General features: G+C 38.4%; 2 protein-coding genes across 3 annotated transcripts; one reads left to right on the top strand and one right to left on the bottom strand.

Annotated features, from left to right (window-relative positions):
• Positions 1 to 1,898: 1,898 nt before the first annotated feature.
• LOC133739885 (trifunctional UDP-glucose 4,6-dehydratase/UDP-4-keto-6-deoxy-D-glucose 3,5-epimerase/UDP-4-keto-L-rhamnose-reductase RHM3-like) lies at positions 1,899 to 4,957 on the bottom strand. 2 transcript variants are annotated; one of them, XM_062167705.1, is made up of 3 exons: positions 4,756 to 4,957; positions 2,790 to 4,371; positions 1,899 to 2,489 (listed from the first exon to the last, which is right to left on the bottom strand). In XM_062167705.1, exons 2-3 carry the CDS (start codon positions 4,326 to 4,328, stop codon positions 2,046 to 2,048), a joined length of 1,983 nt encoding a protein of 660 aa, XP_062023689.1. In that variant the 5' UTR covers positions 4,329 to 4,371; positions 4,756 to 4,957; the 3' UTR covers positions 1,899 to 2,045. The 2 variants fall into 2 exon arrangements, with proteins under 2 accessions (XP_062023689.1, XP_062023690.1); XM_062167706.1 differs by having other exon boundaries at positions 2,790 to 4,388.
• A 6,201-nt stretch (positions 4,958 to 11,158) lies between these two features.
• On the top strand, positions 11,159 to 13,422 carry LOC133739931 (UDP-glycosyltransferase 73B4-like). The gene is made up of 2 exons (XM_062167757.1): positions 11,159 to 12,229; positions 12,850 to 13,422. The coding sequence occupies exons 1-2, from the start codon at positions 11,188 to 11,190 to the stop codon at positions 13,275 to 13,277; spliced, it is 1,470 nt and encodes a 489-aa protein (XP_062023741.1). The 5' UTR covers positions 11,159 to 11,187; the 3' UTR covers positions 13,278 to 13,422.
• Positions 13,423 to 14,769: the final 1,347 nt, after the last annotated feature.

The following is a 14,769-nucleotide window of genomic DNA, read 5'->3' on the forward strand; positions in this document are numbered from 1 at the left end:
ATCTAATTGGCATATTGTCTAAGGAACTCAATGATGGATTACTATGTGCTTCGTGTATCACATGTGGAGTGATCTCCAACCGATGAAGATTGGTCGTTCGAAGTTGATCCAATGATGTCATTGATGGCCGTGAACTTGAGAATGAACACTAGCCCTTGTTTTTCTTTCATATTCCATGTGCAATTTATTTATATATGAACCTTGGAAAGTGACCATAGAGAAATGTGGGGTTTGCTTTGTATTTGTGGAATATTTTGTTCTCTTGTTCAGTCACCATCCATTGTATCATGGGTGGTTCGACAGTGCTTCACAACAACCCTTGTTTTCTATAATGCTTTACCTATCTATTAATCTCTGCTAGTGCTAAGAAAAAGCCAAGGTTTATCATACATATTATATATTTTATAACACATGTATATGTTTGTGTCACATGCAGATTTTGAATGATCGATTAAGGTTAGGCATCAACTTGTTGGTAGGAAATAATTAAGGTATGTCTTGTTATCAGTCTTGTATTTTTGTCAACATGTTGGGTATGTCTTTGTATCTATGTTGTATTTTTCACAATCAAGTGAATTTCTAGTGAAGGGATAATTTTTTTTTTAATTACATCAGTAATCAAGAATCTTGCAAAAGTCATGGGGGTAGAGCACCCACTACCTAATGACGAAGTCATGGGTTCGAGTCACCATGGAGGTAGGAGTGAAATCATTTGATTATCTTTTTACGATTAAAAAAAGAAAAAAAAAAGAAAAAAGAATCTTGCAAAAGTCACTTCACGTCATTCAACTTACGAAAAAAACATATATATTTAGGCCACTACACCAAAATATAATGAGCTACTGACTAGATCGATATAATATATATCATGAAAATATCTTACTGTGAAATTATATATAAGCAGGGAAACAAACATTCTCTGCATGAAAAAGGTTTGTTGTAGACTTGATAGTAGGAGTGATTCCTACTCAGTGTTAAAGACCCTGCGTCGAGGTAAATTATAATGTTCTGAACTAGATTTTGTCACACATATATACTTTTCTTTGAAAGGCCTATAATTTATAAATGTTGTGATTTACAGTTGTTTAGGATGAGGGGACATCACTTCAGCAGTATTTGTCAAAATGCTCGCCGCATCGGACATATCACAGTGAAGCTTGTAAAGTTTCTGAACAGCACCATATGCACTATGTCATACAATGCAACATATCGCAGGCAATTAACCTGAATCCCAAAGCTACATTGAAGACCCCATTATTGAAAAACTGTCATCATCACAACCTCAGTACATAGAGAATGTTCCTCTCTAGGAACATCAATTAAAGATTGTTCTTTTCTTTCTCATAGCTAGATTTTCAAAAATTGTTAGCCATACATCAATATATAGTAGTTCCCATGACTTCTTCCATCCTTGTTTGGAAATTGAAAGATGTTATGTTTTGAAGATACACTATATATGTAAGGCTATATATGTTGTGTTCATCACATATGTCATGGATTACTGTACGTGTTCTCGATGGTGATGCCTGGATTTCCTATTTGATAGAAACTAGAATACATTCACAAATTTTTTTATTAGTGCAGGACTACTGAAACTGCAAAAGATTGCATCTGTAGCTACAAAGAACCACATAATGAGATGACGCTCAGTCCCTTCAGCTACACAATTCACTTTTTTATTTTTTATTTTTTTCAGGAGGTTGAAATCAAAGCCTATAATCTATATTATGAGACAAAAATGTTAAAATTGGCCACTATTCACAAATAAGGCACAGTAAGATTCCCTTTCATTTGACCTTGGCAAATTACTTGATTGTTACCATCTCATCTGAAAGTTGTCACCAGTTTCTTCTTTAACTTTAAAAACATAAAAAATTTCACCAAATTACTCACAACAGTAAGATCGATTTTCAGTCTTGATATTGAAGTAAACGAGTTGTTTTTAGATGCAGAATTTAATGGAAGATAGAAAAACAGTAAAACTTTCATTCTGCAGCTTAAGAGGTGTAGGTACAGATTACTTGTCTCTTAATGGCATGGAATCTTCAAGTCTTCTTGTTAGCCTCGAAGACATATTTTTTGATCGAATCTTTGATGGATAACAATTCAGGAAACTGCCCTTTCAGCTTTGAAGCATCCATTTCATTGTTACTCCTTGGTGCTACAATCACCTTGGCTTGTTCTTCGAGGTCAAAATTTTGCCACTTGAACTTAGGGTCAATGTAATCCCTATACATCTCTAGAATCTCATTGTGGCTTATGACTCCTGGGTTGGTGAAGTTCCATATTCCTCGGCAGTTTCTCCTAGCCATTTCAATGGAGATTGGTAGGAGCTCATCAAGCACGGTCATACTATTGGGTATGTTCACCACTTTGTTGTAACGCGAGATCTTTGTGATGAAGTTTCTTGGGTTGCTGAGGTCTGATGAAATCGGCATTCTAACTCTCAGAGTGCACACATTGTCATATTCCTTTAACAACTCCTCAACCTGCACATTTTACCATGTTCTTTGTAATATATGCATGACTCACAGATATGGATGACTGGTGACCATAAATTGTCTCTTGTCAAACTGTTTGATATGTTATATTGTCATTGTTGCTTAAATATGTGGTCTAGATTAATGCTCTGACAACATAACATACGATATATTTGACAAGAGAATATTTACCCATTGAATCAGATTCCATCGTCATGCATGTCAATGTATCATATGGAAAAAGCCAAACCTTGAACCATGATCACTATTAGAATCAAAAAGCAAAAAGAACAAGTTTGAGTTTGTTACCATGGCTTTGGTCTTGGAATAGAAGGAACCAGTGAAATTAGGCTTGTCCTCCTCCTTGAATCCAATGCCTGATCCTCGAGGGTGATCCTTGTCATACTCAAATATGCAGCCGGTTGCGAAATTCATCATTAACAAACCTTGTTCCTTACAAACATCAGCCAAAGTAAGTGTCCCAACTACATTAGTCCTAATTGTTTCAGTCTTGTGTGACTCACACCAATCAACATTAGGCCTTCCAGTAATTCCAGCTGCATTGAAAACATGGGTTGGTGTTGCTCTGGTTATGTCCTCTAGCAAAGACTTCTTATCTTCCAATCTTCCCTTCCCATACTCAAACTCAATTCCTCCATCCTTACAAAGCTTCCCCAATAACCCTCCTATCCAACCAGTCCTTCCGTATATCAAGAATTTTAATTCGCCGCTGTTACTAATGTCACTGCATGATCTAGTCATCCTGGTGTACCCGTATTGAAAGAACCAAGCTTCATCATTGCAGTGATTAATCACAGAAATACTCGGGTGGGGGTGAAGTGCAGCATCCACATTTCCCCACCAATTTGGGTGCTTAGTGTACCACTCCATTGTCAGCTTCAACCCCATTTCCCAATTAGTCTTCACCTCCCAACCCAAATTCTTCAGCTTTTGATCATCCAAGAAGTACCTTTGGTCATTAAAAGGCCTATCTTGAACAAAATCTATAGCTTCCTTTGGATCCAAACCAAACATCTTGCAAATATCCTCTGCCACATCTATGACTGACCTTTCTTTTTTGGTACCAATGTTATACACATGCCCAATTACCCCCTTATGAAGAATCACATCAAATGCCTCAGCAACATCGTCACAATACAAATAGCTTCTAACATTTGACCCATTACCATGAATCGGCAATTTCTCGCCTTTCATAGCAAGCAGCATGAATTTCGGGATAAGCTTTTCGGGGTATTGATGAGGCCCGTAGACATTGTTACCTCTAGTTGTTATTGTAGGCAAGTCATAAGATCTGTGATATGCCATGACCAACATTTCAGCCCCGGCTTTCGTGGCAGAGTAAGGATTTGTAGGGAGGAGTTGAGAGGCCTCAGGATTTCCAATGTCAGTTGCCATATCAGTCTCACCATATACCTCATCAGTACTAACATGGATGAACCTCTTGATTCTCTGTGTGACCTTGCAAGCTTCTAGAAGCACATGGGTGCCATAAACATTGTTGTTTGTGAACTCAAATGAGTTCCCAAACGAATTGTCCACATGGGTCTGTGCAGCAAAGTGCATAATGGTGTCAATCTCCTCAACCATCAACAGGTGATTGATTAGGTCAGCACAAGCAATGTCTCCCTTGATGAACTTAAAATTATGTGAGGCTTTACAAGGGTGAAGGTTCTTGAAGCTAGAGCAATAGTCTAGCTTGTCAAGAGCTACAATCTTGTAGTTGGGGTAGTTCTTGATGAGTCTGTTGGTGACATGGCTGCCTATGAATCCCGCTGCACCCGTAATGAGGATGTTCTTTGGTGCATAGGGGGTTGCTTCATATACCATATTTACAGCCCTCTTTATTATTTCTTATATATGCAATCTTCTTCTGCTACCACCGAACAACTTATTTAAAAACACAACATAAGTATCTAGGAAACCAGAAAAATCATTAATATTCTATCATAGCAATCGAAAACACTCATTTTAGCACCTACATTTTGCATTTCTGCTTCATAACAAATTCCAATGGAAACCGATTGCTGTCTTTTGTCAAACCCTAATTTCAAAACGGCTTCACAGACTCTTAATCTTCTAGGATCCACTCATGAAAAATTTCATCCCCCAGCAATATGGATTAAGCAATAAACGTACATTCTTTGATCAAGATTGCATTGAAACTTAAGATTATTGATTCTCCTCATAAAATATACGTAATCTGATCGAAAAAGAAAGTGCAGACATTTCTTATTTTTTACATGGAGATACTTACACGTAATATCATAAATGGCAGATTGAAGTGGTATCCATAGAAGACTGATCTTGAAGCAAACCAAAGGATGCAGTTTAGGCAGCAGTAAGTTAATGGGTGATTCTCAGTTTGATTGATCTGTGAAATGAGAAACAATGGAAGATGAGATCAAATTAGATGCGTAATGGACGCTAGAGGTGATCATATCGATCTGTTGGAGGTGTTTAAGGGGGTCTTGGACTCTGACTCTCTCTCTTACTTTTTGGCAATCTCTTACTGGTTATTATGTTACGTGGTGCTTAATCCACTTAATCTTGCACCAAATCTGTTATTTCTACCAACTTAATTAGGGATATGTAGCAGGTGATGCACCCTAACCTACAATGACTGGGCTGTATTCTAACACTACGTTTTATCAAGCTTTATTTTCTTGCATTCATCGAACCAATTGAGGTGTTATGGGCCTATGGAGTTACATGCTTGGATTTAATTTTTAATCCAAAGCTTACAAAAAATAGAGAGAGGAGGGGTGGGTTGTGGGGGATAAGAAGTCTGAGCAATGTCATCCAAGGATGAGTTTTTACTGAACCCCCACGGGGTGGAGAATCCTGAGCCCAAACATTATATCTATTTAGTTGATATTGGCTCATTTATCACCCCACTCACATTGCTTTCATTGTAGATCAATTTTATAATTAAACTCGTATTCAAAATTATTTATTTCTCGATTGTCTTTTAAATATCATCTTTGCAAAAGAAAACTACAAGATGATAGATATATAATAGTTTATAAAATCGATTTGATGAATGTAAACAGTTCTAGTTTTGAAGTTGACTAGATGTGCTAGCTTGTATAAAGAGTATTATATATAGGATGCATGCCATTACTTATCTTCTTCCTTATCCAACCCGGCGAAGCATGCAACAAAAGTCATTAATACTTGTTTCAGTTGTTTGTTAATGTTGTCAATTTTCATAGCAATATGGACCAACATAACGGGGTGCTCCCACCCTCTCTATGATTTGAACATTTCTTATGTAATAAATGAACGGATATAGCTGACAATCGTTTCGTCATGGCGGCGAAGCAAGATGAGCTTCTGACTTCTCTGCGGAGCCAGGCAGCCAGCTAGCTAGGGTTAACTTTCTTTAGCAGTTTACCTTTTGTGAATCTGAGTGTGCATGCATGCTTCGTTTTTTAATTCCATCGTTTTCGTCAAATAATTAATCAGATCCCATTGACAACTACAGCAAATTTATATATAAAAAGCTTTCAGATAGAAAAGATCTGACCCCCTCGGTTACGTGCAGACGACGATGATCACAGAAACAAAATGAAATTGATTGATCGATAGATTTGCTTCCGGCCACGGTATTGAAAGGCATGGGAGTGAATGGACCATTGTTTTTTTTTTTTTTTTTTTGAACATGAAAAGTTTAGGTTAGGGAGAGGCTGCTCTCCATCTAAAGTCCCGTTGATTCGACAGTACTCTCATTTTGAACACAATAGAGTCTCCAACGAGTCATTGGATCTCGATCTTAACAACTCCCTAATTACACAGTTAAATATGTTAACTTAAGACCGCTATCTTCATTTTGAATCAAATTTATGCTCCATCCCTCCATCAAATTTAAGCTTAAACGGAAGAATTAGAATAGAATACGACTGACAGATCGATCGATCACGTGAACTCGCCCAAGTCCTACAAATTAATCCTTCTTGATTGGCATGATCACATGGAAACGAGCTAGCGACAAAAGTTTCAAGCGACTCGATCGGAGAATAAAAAAATAAAAAAATAAAAATAAAAATAAAGGAAAAAAAAGAAGCTTAACTGAAGACAAGAGTGCCGACTAATAATTAGCTAATGTTTCTAGTTTTATTTTGACCTAGAAACGACGTTTCTCAAGTCATATTATTTATAATGTCTATGTAGACTGTTTACATTGTATAATCGATCTTATAATTAAACTAATTAACAAAACCATTCAAACCTGCATGCATGATTCTTCACCAGTATTGTAATATTATTTGATCTTTGATGCTGTTGAGCTCAGTCGAGGCGGCATAAATGCACACGATCGAAGTCTTGCTTCTATTATAAATTTATAATACAGTAGAATTTATTTGTTTCTTGTTCAAACAATCAAACCGGTCCGTGAACATTTTCAGTTCTTGAATTATTGGGGTAAATCGATCAGTATTTATATAATCATGCATGTGTGGAAATCTCCTTTTTTTTTTTCCCTTAATGAAACGAGAAAAACATTAATACAATACGTATCTAAATCCTAAACTCTAACCATGCATGTATATGTCAGGTATTCGTGTAAAACTTTAATTTTGTGTACTATATATACAACTACTGATTTTCACTGGGTAAATCAAATCTACATGAGAATCACTTTATAATAGAACTTTGATATTCATCATGTTCCTAGGGCGGCTTATGTTGTTGCTAGAGTTGTAGCCCGGAGTAATGAGTGGAGTAGTTAGTTAGGGGTTGGGCTTTCTTGGCTCATAAATGTCATTGGTAGTAACGGACTAGTAACTGGTTCAATTTTTAGAGAGGAGAGTGGGGAGTTTTTGTTCACCACCGGTTATTCAATGTTCTGTAATTTGGTTTATTTGAATAAAACTTCATAAAAAATAAAAATAAAAACCATTTTTATTTTTATTTTATTTTATAACAATAGGACTTAAACCGTTCGAACTTGAAAATTTCAACTATCTCCGCAAGCAGCAATTACAAATAATGATATGCTTGGTTTGCATGCATAATATATTAATATTCCGGTGAATAATTAAGTAGTTAGGCAGAATCAGCAATCAAGGGCAAGATCCAATGAGCTAGCCAAGGGCAACTAGCAAAATAGCAAGCAAACCATGCATGTGGCATGGTGTTCTGTAAACCTCAAGAGCTATCTCGTCTGGCTCGTTGTGTTTCCTTTGGCGTTTAGCTTCTACTTGCAGCCAACTCGATCTAGCTAGACCCTTGAAAATAATTCAACGGTTGACTTCTTCCTTGGCTGCATATAGCTAGCTACTGACAATAAAGAGAGAGGGACAACCATCACCGACATTATATATAGTTGAGTTAATTACTGTTTACTCCCTATATTTATAGGGTTTCGTCGTTTCAGTCCCTGACATTCGAATTTCACCTAAAAAGTCATTGAACTCTCAATTTCCGCTCAATTTGTCCTTGCCGTCAAAAACCTCGGTTATCTTGCTGACGTGGCATTCATTTCACACTAAAATGACGATTATACCCTCACTTACTCTTTTTTTATTTTATTTTTTTCTCTCTATTTTTTCTTTTCTTTTCACCCCTTCCTTCGATTTATTTTTTCTCATTCTCTCTCTCTCTCCCCCCCTCCTTCTGCTTCCAAAGAAGAAGCAGCAGCAGCAGCCCAAGAAGCGGAGCTGCAAACCCCAACCGGCCTCCTCAAGCCAGAAACCTCAGCCCAATTTAAAAAATTAGCCTCCTCCATCTGACGTTCTGATAAACTTGAGTTAGATAGAGAGGGGTGGTGGTGCTTGCCGGCATGACGGGGATGATGGATGGATGGTGGGATGGCCACGGATGGACATCGGATCGGTCTGGTCGACTCGTCTCGGCGGCACGATGCGTATCCCGGTAGTCTCTGCTCCGAAATACCGGTGACTGCAGCAAGAGGAAGCCCGAAAATTTTTGGGTTCGCCGGTGGGTTTTCCAGTTCCGGCCAAATCGAGGTGCCACACCTATATCAGAGTCATCCTCTCGACCTCGCCGATCTATGCATGGTGTTTATTTGTTCAGATGATGATCCAAGTGAGAGAATCGAAAGGGGGAAGCTTTTGGGTTTTTATGGCAAGTTTCCTTGCTTTTCCGGCAGCTCCGGCCATAAACCACTACGCCGCCGTCGGGTGAAAATCCCGTCATGTTTATGAGGGGCTTTTCTTTGAAGTTTCAAGTTTCACAACAATGGCGGTTTTCCTAGCCTAAAGTTTCCACCTTTTTCTTCTAAATTTGATTTCTTGCCGACCCAGAAAAATGTTAAAACTCCTCTCTCCTTCTTCTCCGGCGGCCTCGCCGTTTCTCCGAGCCGTTGGCTCTCTCACCGGCTTCACTCGCCGGAATCCCCACTTGGGCCGTCGAGCTTTTTTTTGCTCTGACGCTAAAAACGGTGATGGTGTGGTGGAAATCGAGTTCAAGGGGTTAGGAAATGAAGCAGAGACTGAGTCCAAGTCGTCATCATCATCAGCTATCATACCCACAAATCTTAATCCTGAAGATTATATAAAGGTTGGTTTTTTGTTGGGTTTAGTTTTTGCTTTAGCAAAGTGGTGTCATTTGGTTAATATAAGGAAATGTTCAACTTTGTTGTTAAGAAAGTGTGTTCATTTTGAATTGTTTTGTTTGTGGAAGCAATTTAGTGATTTTTGTGTGGGATATGAGGCAGGTTTTAGCATTGCCATTGCCGCATAGACCACTGTTTCCGGGTTTCTACATGCCAATATATGTGAAGGTATATGAGATTTTTGAGTAGAGTTGGAATCATATTGCTTTTCGGGGTTAATGCTTTGACGTGTTGGGATATTTCATCGTGATAATGGGTTGATTTAGTTGGTATTATAAGAATTAATCTGTTTGATTTGGCTACTTTGATTGTATATGTTGGAAGTTGAGAGAAATTCAATAATGGGAGACCCTCTTTGTATTTATGCATGTAAGGATTTCAGACTCTGAGGGGTCTGGTGGTATTTGGCAGGTGAAAGAGGATGAAGAGGTGGTGGTGGTGTTGGCGTTGGCGTTGGTGAAGGAAGATAGGAGGAAGAGGTGGTGGTGGTGGTGTTTGGGAGGTGAGAGAGTGCGAGAGAATGGAAGAGGAAGTAAAGAGAAAAATAAAAATAAAACAGAAAATTTTTTAACTGAGGGTAAAAGAGACATTTCGGCATAAAATGACTGCCACGTCAGCAACTTAACAGAGAAATTGACGGAAAATTGACGGCAGGGATGAATTGGGAGGAAATTGAGAGTTCAGGGACTTTTTAGGTGAAATTCAAAGGTCGGGGACTGAAACGATGAAACCTTATAAGTATATAGAGTAAATAGTATTTAATCCTATATAGTTATATACAGGGGCTGCGTTTTCAAATGAAGAAAAATAATCTATTGGTTAGAAAAAAACAAGAAGGAGAAGATGAAACAATTATCTGGGGTCTCTTCCATTGAAAAAACAAGATCGAGCTGATAGAGACCAAATTGAATAAAGATTTTCCTGGTAACTATATATGGCTGATGTATAACAGTCAAGTAAACGTTAGATCATTTCTCTATCAATGAATGAGATACCTAGTATTTAATGCAAAACAAAGTCAGCGCTTACACAGGGAATCAGGGATAGATATCATATCAAAACGCATGTATTAGTTCTCTTCGACTTTTTTCCTCGAACATTGTTTTTGAAGATATCCTATTTCGTAGAGTTTGATAGACTACCAAATTGGCTTTGATTCTCATGGGTTTGGGTGAATATTCTCTCATAAAAGCGTACGTGACCATTTTGGTTTCTATTTTCAATACATATAAAAGTCCATACGTAATCTTATAATTATGAAACCAACAAAGACAATTAACTGATATATTATTCTATGATGTCGATCCTTACGTAAAAAAACTATATATAGAATATTGGTGACTACTGACTACTGGTACCAGCTCTGTGAATATTTAGTGCCGGGTTCATGCAGCAATTGTAGAATAGTATTTGTTTCCCATTCACCGATGGATCCAGCATTAACTACTCTACACGTATATCCTTTTGGGTCATGAGGTAGAACCGTAGAAAGGAAAAATATGAAAAAAGAAAAAGAAAAATGAGAGAGACAGAGAATGTGATGGTTTTTTGGGGTCGTCGGCTTGGGGAAGACATATCGGGAAAGTCGCAGCTGCCAGAACAGTTGCGCTGGTGCCTGGTGGCTTTTGTTTGGGACTTTAATTAGGCTTCAGGGACATAAACCCTAGCTAGCTAGCTAGTCTCTCGACACATAGTACGATATGTTCACACGTATATCTTCGATATACAATATACAAAGTGTTTCTATCCCCATCCTCAATGGCTGGGTACGTAGCACATCAAACATATAAGTGTTTCTAATATATTTATTGAGATATTGCCTTCAATTTTTTGCAGCCTTAATTATTCCTTTTCATTGAAATTATTGCAGTTAGATATGCTGACCAACAATAAAGGGATGTTATATGATATCTTCTATTTCCCAACCATGCATGTTATCTTCTAGAATTATTCATGTAAATATGAATAGAAATTCATCAACATCAATAGGTTAGATATTTTTTAATCTGACAACTTAACATGTTAAGTTGTTCGCCTAAGTAGAAAAATGTTCTATATAAACGAGGATACTAACGTTATTTGTAAAACCAACTCAATAGCTAGAGAAAAATGGCATTACCACCATTAGAGCCTCATGTCGTAATCTTTCCTTTCATGGCTCATGGCCACACTCTTCCATTACTAGACCTCTCCAAAGCTCTCTCCCACCGGAGAATCAAAGTGACCATCATCACAACTCCTTCAAATGTCAAATCCATTTCCGAAAACTTAGCGTATCACCCAAACATAATCATCCTCCCAATCCCTTTCCCCACGGATATCGATGCCCTCGGCCTACCTCGAGGAATTGAAAATACCTCCCAACTCCCATCTATGGATTTCTGGTTCCCTTTCGTCCTCGCCACCAAGCAACTCCAAAAGCCCTTCGAACAAGTCCTACAATCCATGCGCGATTCCAAATCCCTTCCCATGTGCGTGATCTCAGATTTCTTCTTGGGCTGGACACTCAAATCCTGCCAGGATTTCGGAGTTCCGAGGCTGGTGTTTCATGGCATGGGGGTCTTGTCAATGGCCATATGCAAAAGTGTGCTCGTGCATAGGCCACACTTGAAAGCAAAGTCGGTTTCAGAGCCATTAGACTTTCCCGGCCTTAAGCTTCCCTTTGTTTTGGATACTTCAGAATTACCAGAGATGATTGTTCAAGTAGGTGATGCAAATGACCCATTTTCTCAGTATATGTTTGAGGTGAGCGAAGCTGACATTAATAGCTGGGGGGTCATTGTTAATAGCTTCGAGGAGCTAGAGACTGGTACTGTTTCATCATTTGAATCATTCTATGAGAAAGGAGCTAAAGCTTGGTGTTTAGGACCTCTTAATTTTTATGAAAAGGTGGAAGGTGGTGTTGCTAACAATTATATTAGCGAAGTACCCATCAACCAGAAAAAACAAGGCCTTGTGTTAACAGAGTGGCTTAATGAGCAAGTGACTCTGGGCTCTGTGATTTATGTCTCATTTGGAACACAGGCTGATTTGTCAGGGGCTCAACTTGATGAAGTGGTTTTTGGCTTAGAGGAGGCTGGCGTTCCATTTGTCTTGGTGGTGCGATCGACCACATGGTCTCCACCAAACGGACTTGAAGAGAGATTAAAAGGTAAGCTAAAATTTCAATAGCTCATCTATTCTGAGACCAGACCAAAAAATTATATATTTTTACTTCGATAATTTTCTTTTTAACAAGTATCAATCGATACCAAATACAACATCAATTTTCTCAGTGTTTTTTCGACACAGTTTACTTAGAACTTTCACGTCACTCGGGTTGGAATTTCATTTCTTATTATTGTATTTGGTTTGATCTTGAATTAATTTAAAGTAAAAAGTTGTACATACATTATTTGATTAAACTAATTTTGTTTACCTTTCTTCTCGAAAATAATAATAATAATAATAATAAAATATATGTTCACCTGTTGGACTAACTTATGACTATTAATAGAGGAACAGAACTCCATACTATATCATATGCTCTATACCATATTGGAATCTCATGTTTATGTTTACTTTCTACATTTGTATTGTGTAGTAACTCCTAAATTACTACGTGGTTCTATGTTTATCAATTTTGGTGGTGTAGTGTGTAATTGTGTTACAGATATGGCGCATGATATTAATTTTCAATTACCTTGATTTTTACAGAGTATAATGTGCACATGGCAGTATTTGTCTTGTACCCTTAAACTTATCTCAAATCAATATTTTCATGCTTTGAAGGTAAGGGCTTGATCACGAGGGAGTGGGTGGATCAACGCCAAATTCTATCACACCGAGCAGTAGGAGGTTTCCTGAGCCACTGTGGTTGGAACTCGGTGATCGAAAGCATCTCTGCTGGGGTGCCTATTTTGGCCTGGCCTATGATAGCAGAGCAGAGTCTGAATGCCAAGCTTGTTGCTGAAGGACTCGGAGCAGGACTTGGAATCAAAAAAGTGAAAGATCACTCGGGGTCGGGATTTGAAGTCTCAAGGCAAGCAATCTGCGAAGGCGTGAGAGAGCTGATATTGGGAGGAGAGAAAGGAAGGAGTGCAAAGGAGAGAGCACAAGCCCTGGGAAGAGTAGCTTGGCGTGCGGTTCAAAAAGGTGGTTCCTCCTATCAAGCCCTAGGCAAGCTTATAGACCAACTAAGGGCATCTTCTGCCCAATAATTAAATCAAATGGCATGGTTTCGGGATTAAAATATGAAAAAGCATGTATTTCATCTAAACCCTAGTATGAACTTTTGTTTTATCTAAACTTGTTTAATGTACTAGCTGGTATTGGGTGTTGGAAGGCAAGTATAAACTTTTGGTTTGGATCCTGTGTTCAGAATAGACGAGTGAGAACACCAATTTAAACCGTGGGTTTGGCAAATTCCTCAGCAGATGTATTATCCAAAAATGAGATTTACAAAGTCGATCTTTGATCAAAAGTCTCTCAATATATAAAAATATATAAAGTGATTGTATGTTATCATTTCTCGTACGTAGATGACATAGATTTTTATAAAAAGAAGTTTAGTATTATGAATGTTGAACTATGGATCTCATTTGAGTGCGCAATTAATTAAACAACATATATCAATTATTATATTGTATAAGGATGTATATGAGAAATGTATAAGTGACATGTATATATTAAACAAAAGTTTGCCCATCTTCTTTCTCGTCTAACCCATTTATCCACCTGGTGGAAGCAAAAAAGTCATTAATACTAGTTAGTTATACATAAGGGAAAATGGTCCGTACGGTACCTGAACTTTTCCTCCTTATAACTTTTGGTACCTGAACTTCAAAAAATATCAATTCGGTACCTGAGGTTCTTTACCCGACCGAAGATTGGTACATATGGCCGTTAGCTCCGTTACGTAACTTGTCATCTGACAATTTTTAAGGGTATTTTCGTCATTTTATGTCTTCATCCTCCCTAATCCCAGCCATGTCCCCAATGTTAATAGATTGATGGTAGTGATCATCTAAACCTTTGCACCCGAGTCGCACCAAATCACTCCCCCCCTCTCCTCCTCCACCACCGCCGCCGCAGCCATTAGATCACCTACGGCCACCACCACCCCCGCACACTCCCTCTCTTTCTCTTCCATAAGCTTCTCCAGGAGTCAATGATCATTCAAAGTGACAAAAAGCAAACAGAAATGAAGAAAGACAAAGACCCAGATCGTTCAAAGTGCCATGTTGAATCAAAATCCCTCAAACAATAACAAAACCCACAAGATACAATTTCACCTTTTGCAACCAAAAAACCAGTTTCTTGAATCAAAATCCCTCAATTCTTGCATAACCTTGATCAAGACTTGTGCTTTTTCAACAAAATATAGGAACCATTTCTTCATTACTATTGCTGCAGAACAAAGGATGATTAAGACAACAAAAGAAGAAGAATCAAGCTTGAATCTTGACACCAGCCAGTCTCCGCCATCGATTCTGAAGACGACGACGAGGATCAGGGTCTCCATTACCGCCATTGCCCTCTACCTCACCATCTCCGTCCTCCTCCACCTCCTCCTCGCCCTCCTCCGCTGCCCGGGTCGACCCGTCCCTCTCGGACCTATCCCCGCCCTCCGCTCCCTCCTCATGACCCTCCTCTCCTTCACCATCTTTGTCGGCATCAACCTCTTCCGCTGGTTCTTGCGGCGCTCCAAAA

Source organism: Rosa rugosa, chromosome 3 (genome assembly GCF_958449725.1).
Source record: "Rosa rugosa chromosome 3, drRosRugo1.1, whole genome shotgun sequence".
Lineage (NCBI taxonomy): Eukaryota > Viridiplantae > Streptophyta > Magnoliopsida > Rosales > Rosaceae > Rosa > Rosa rugosa.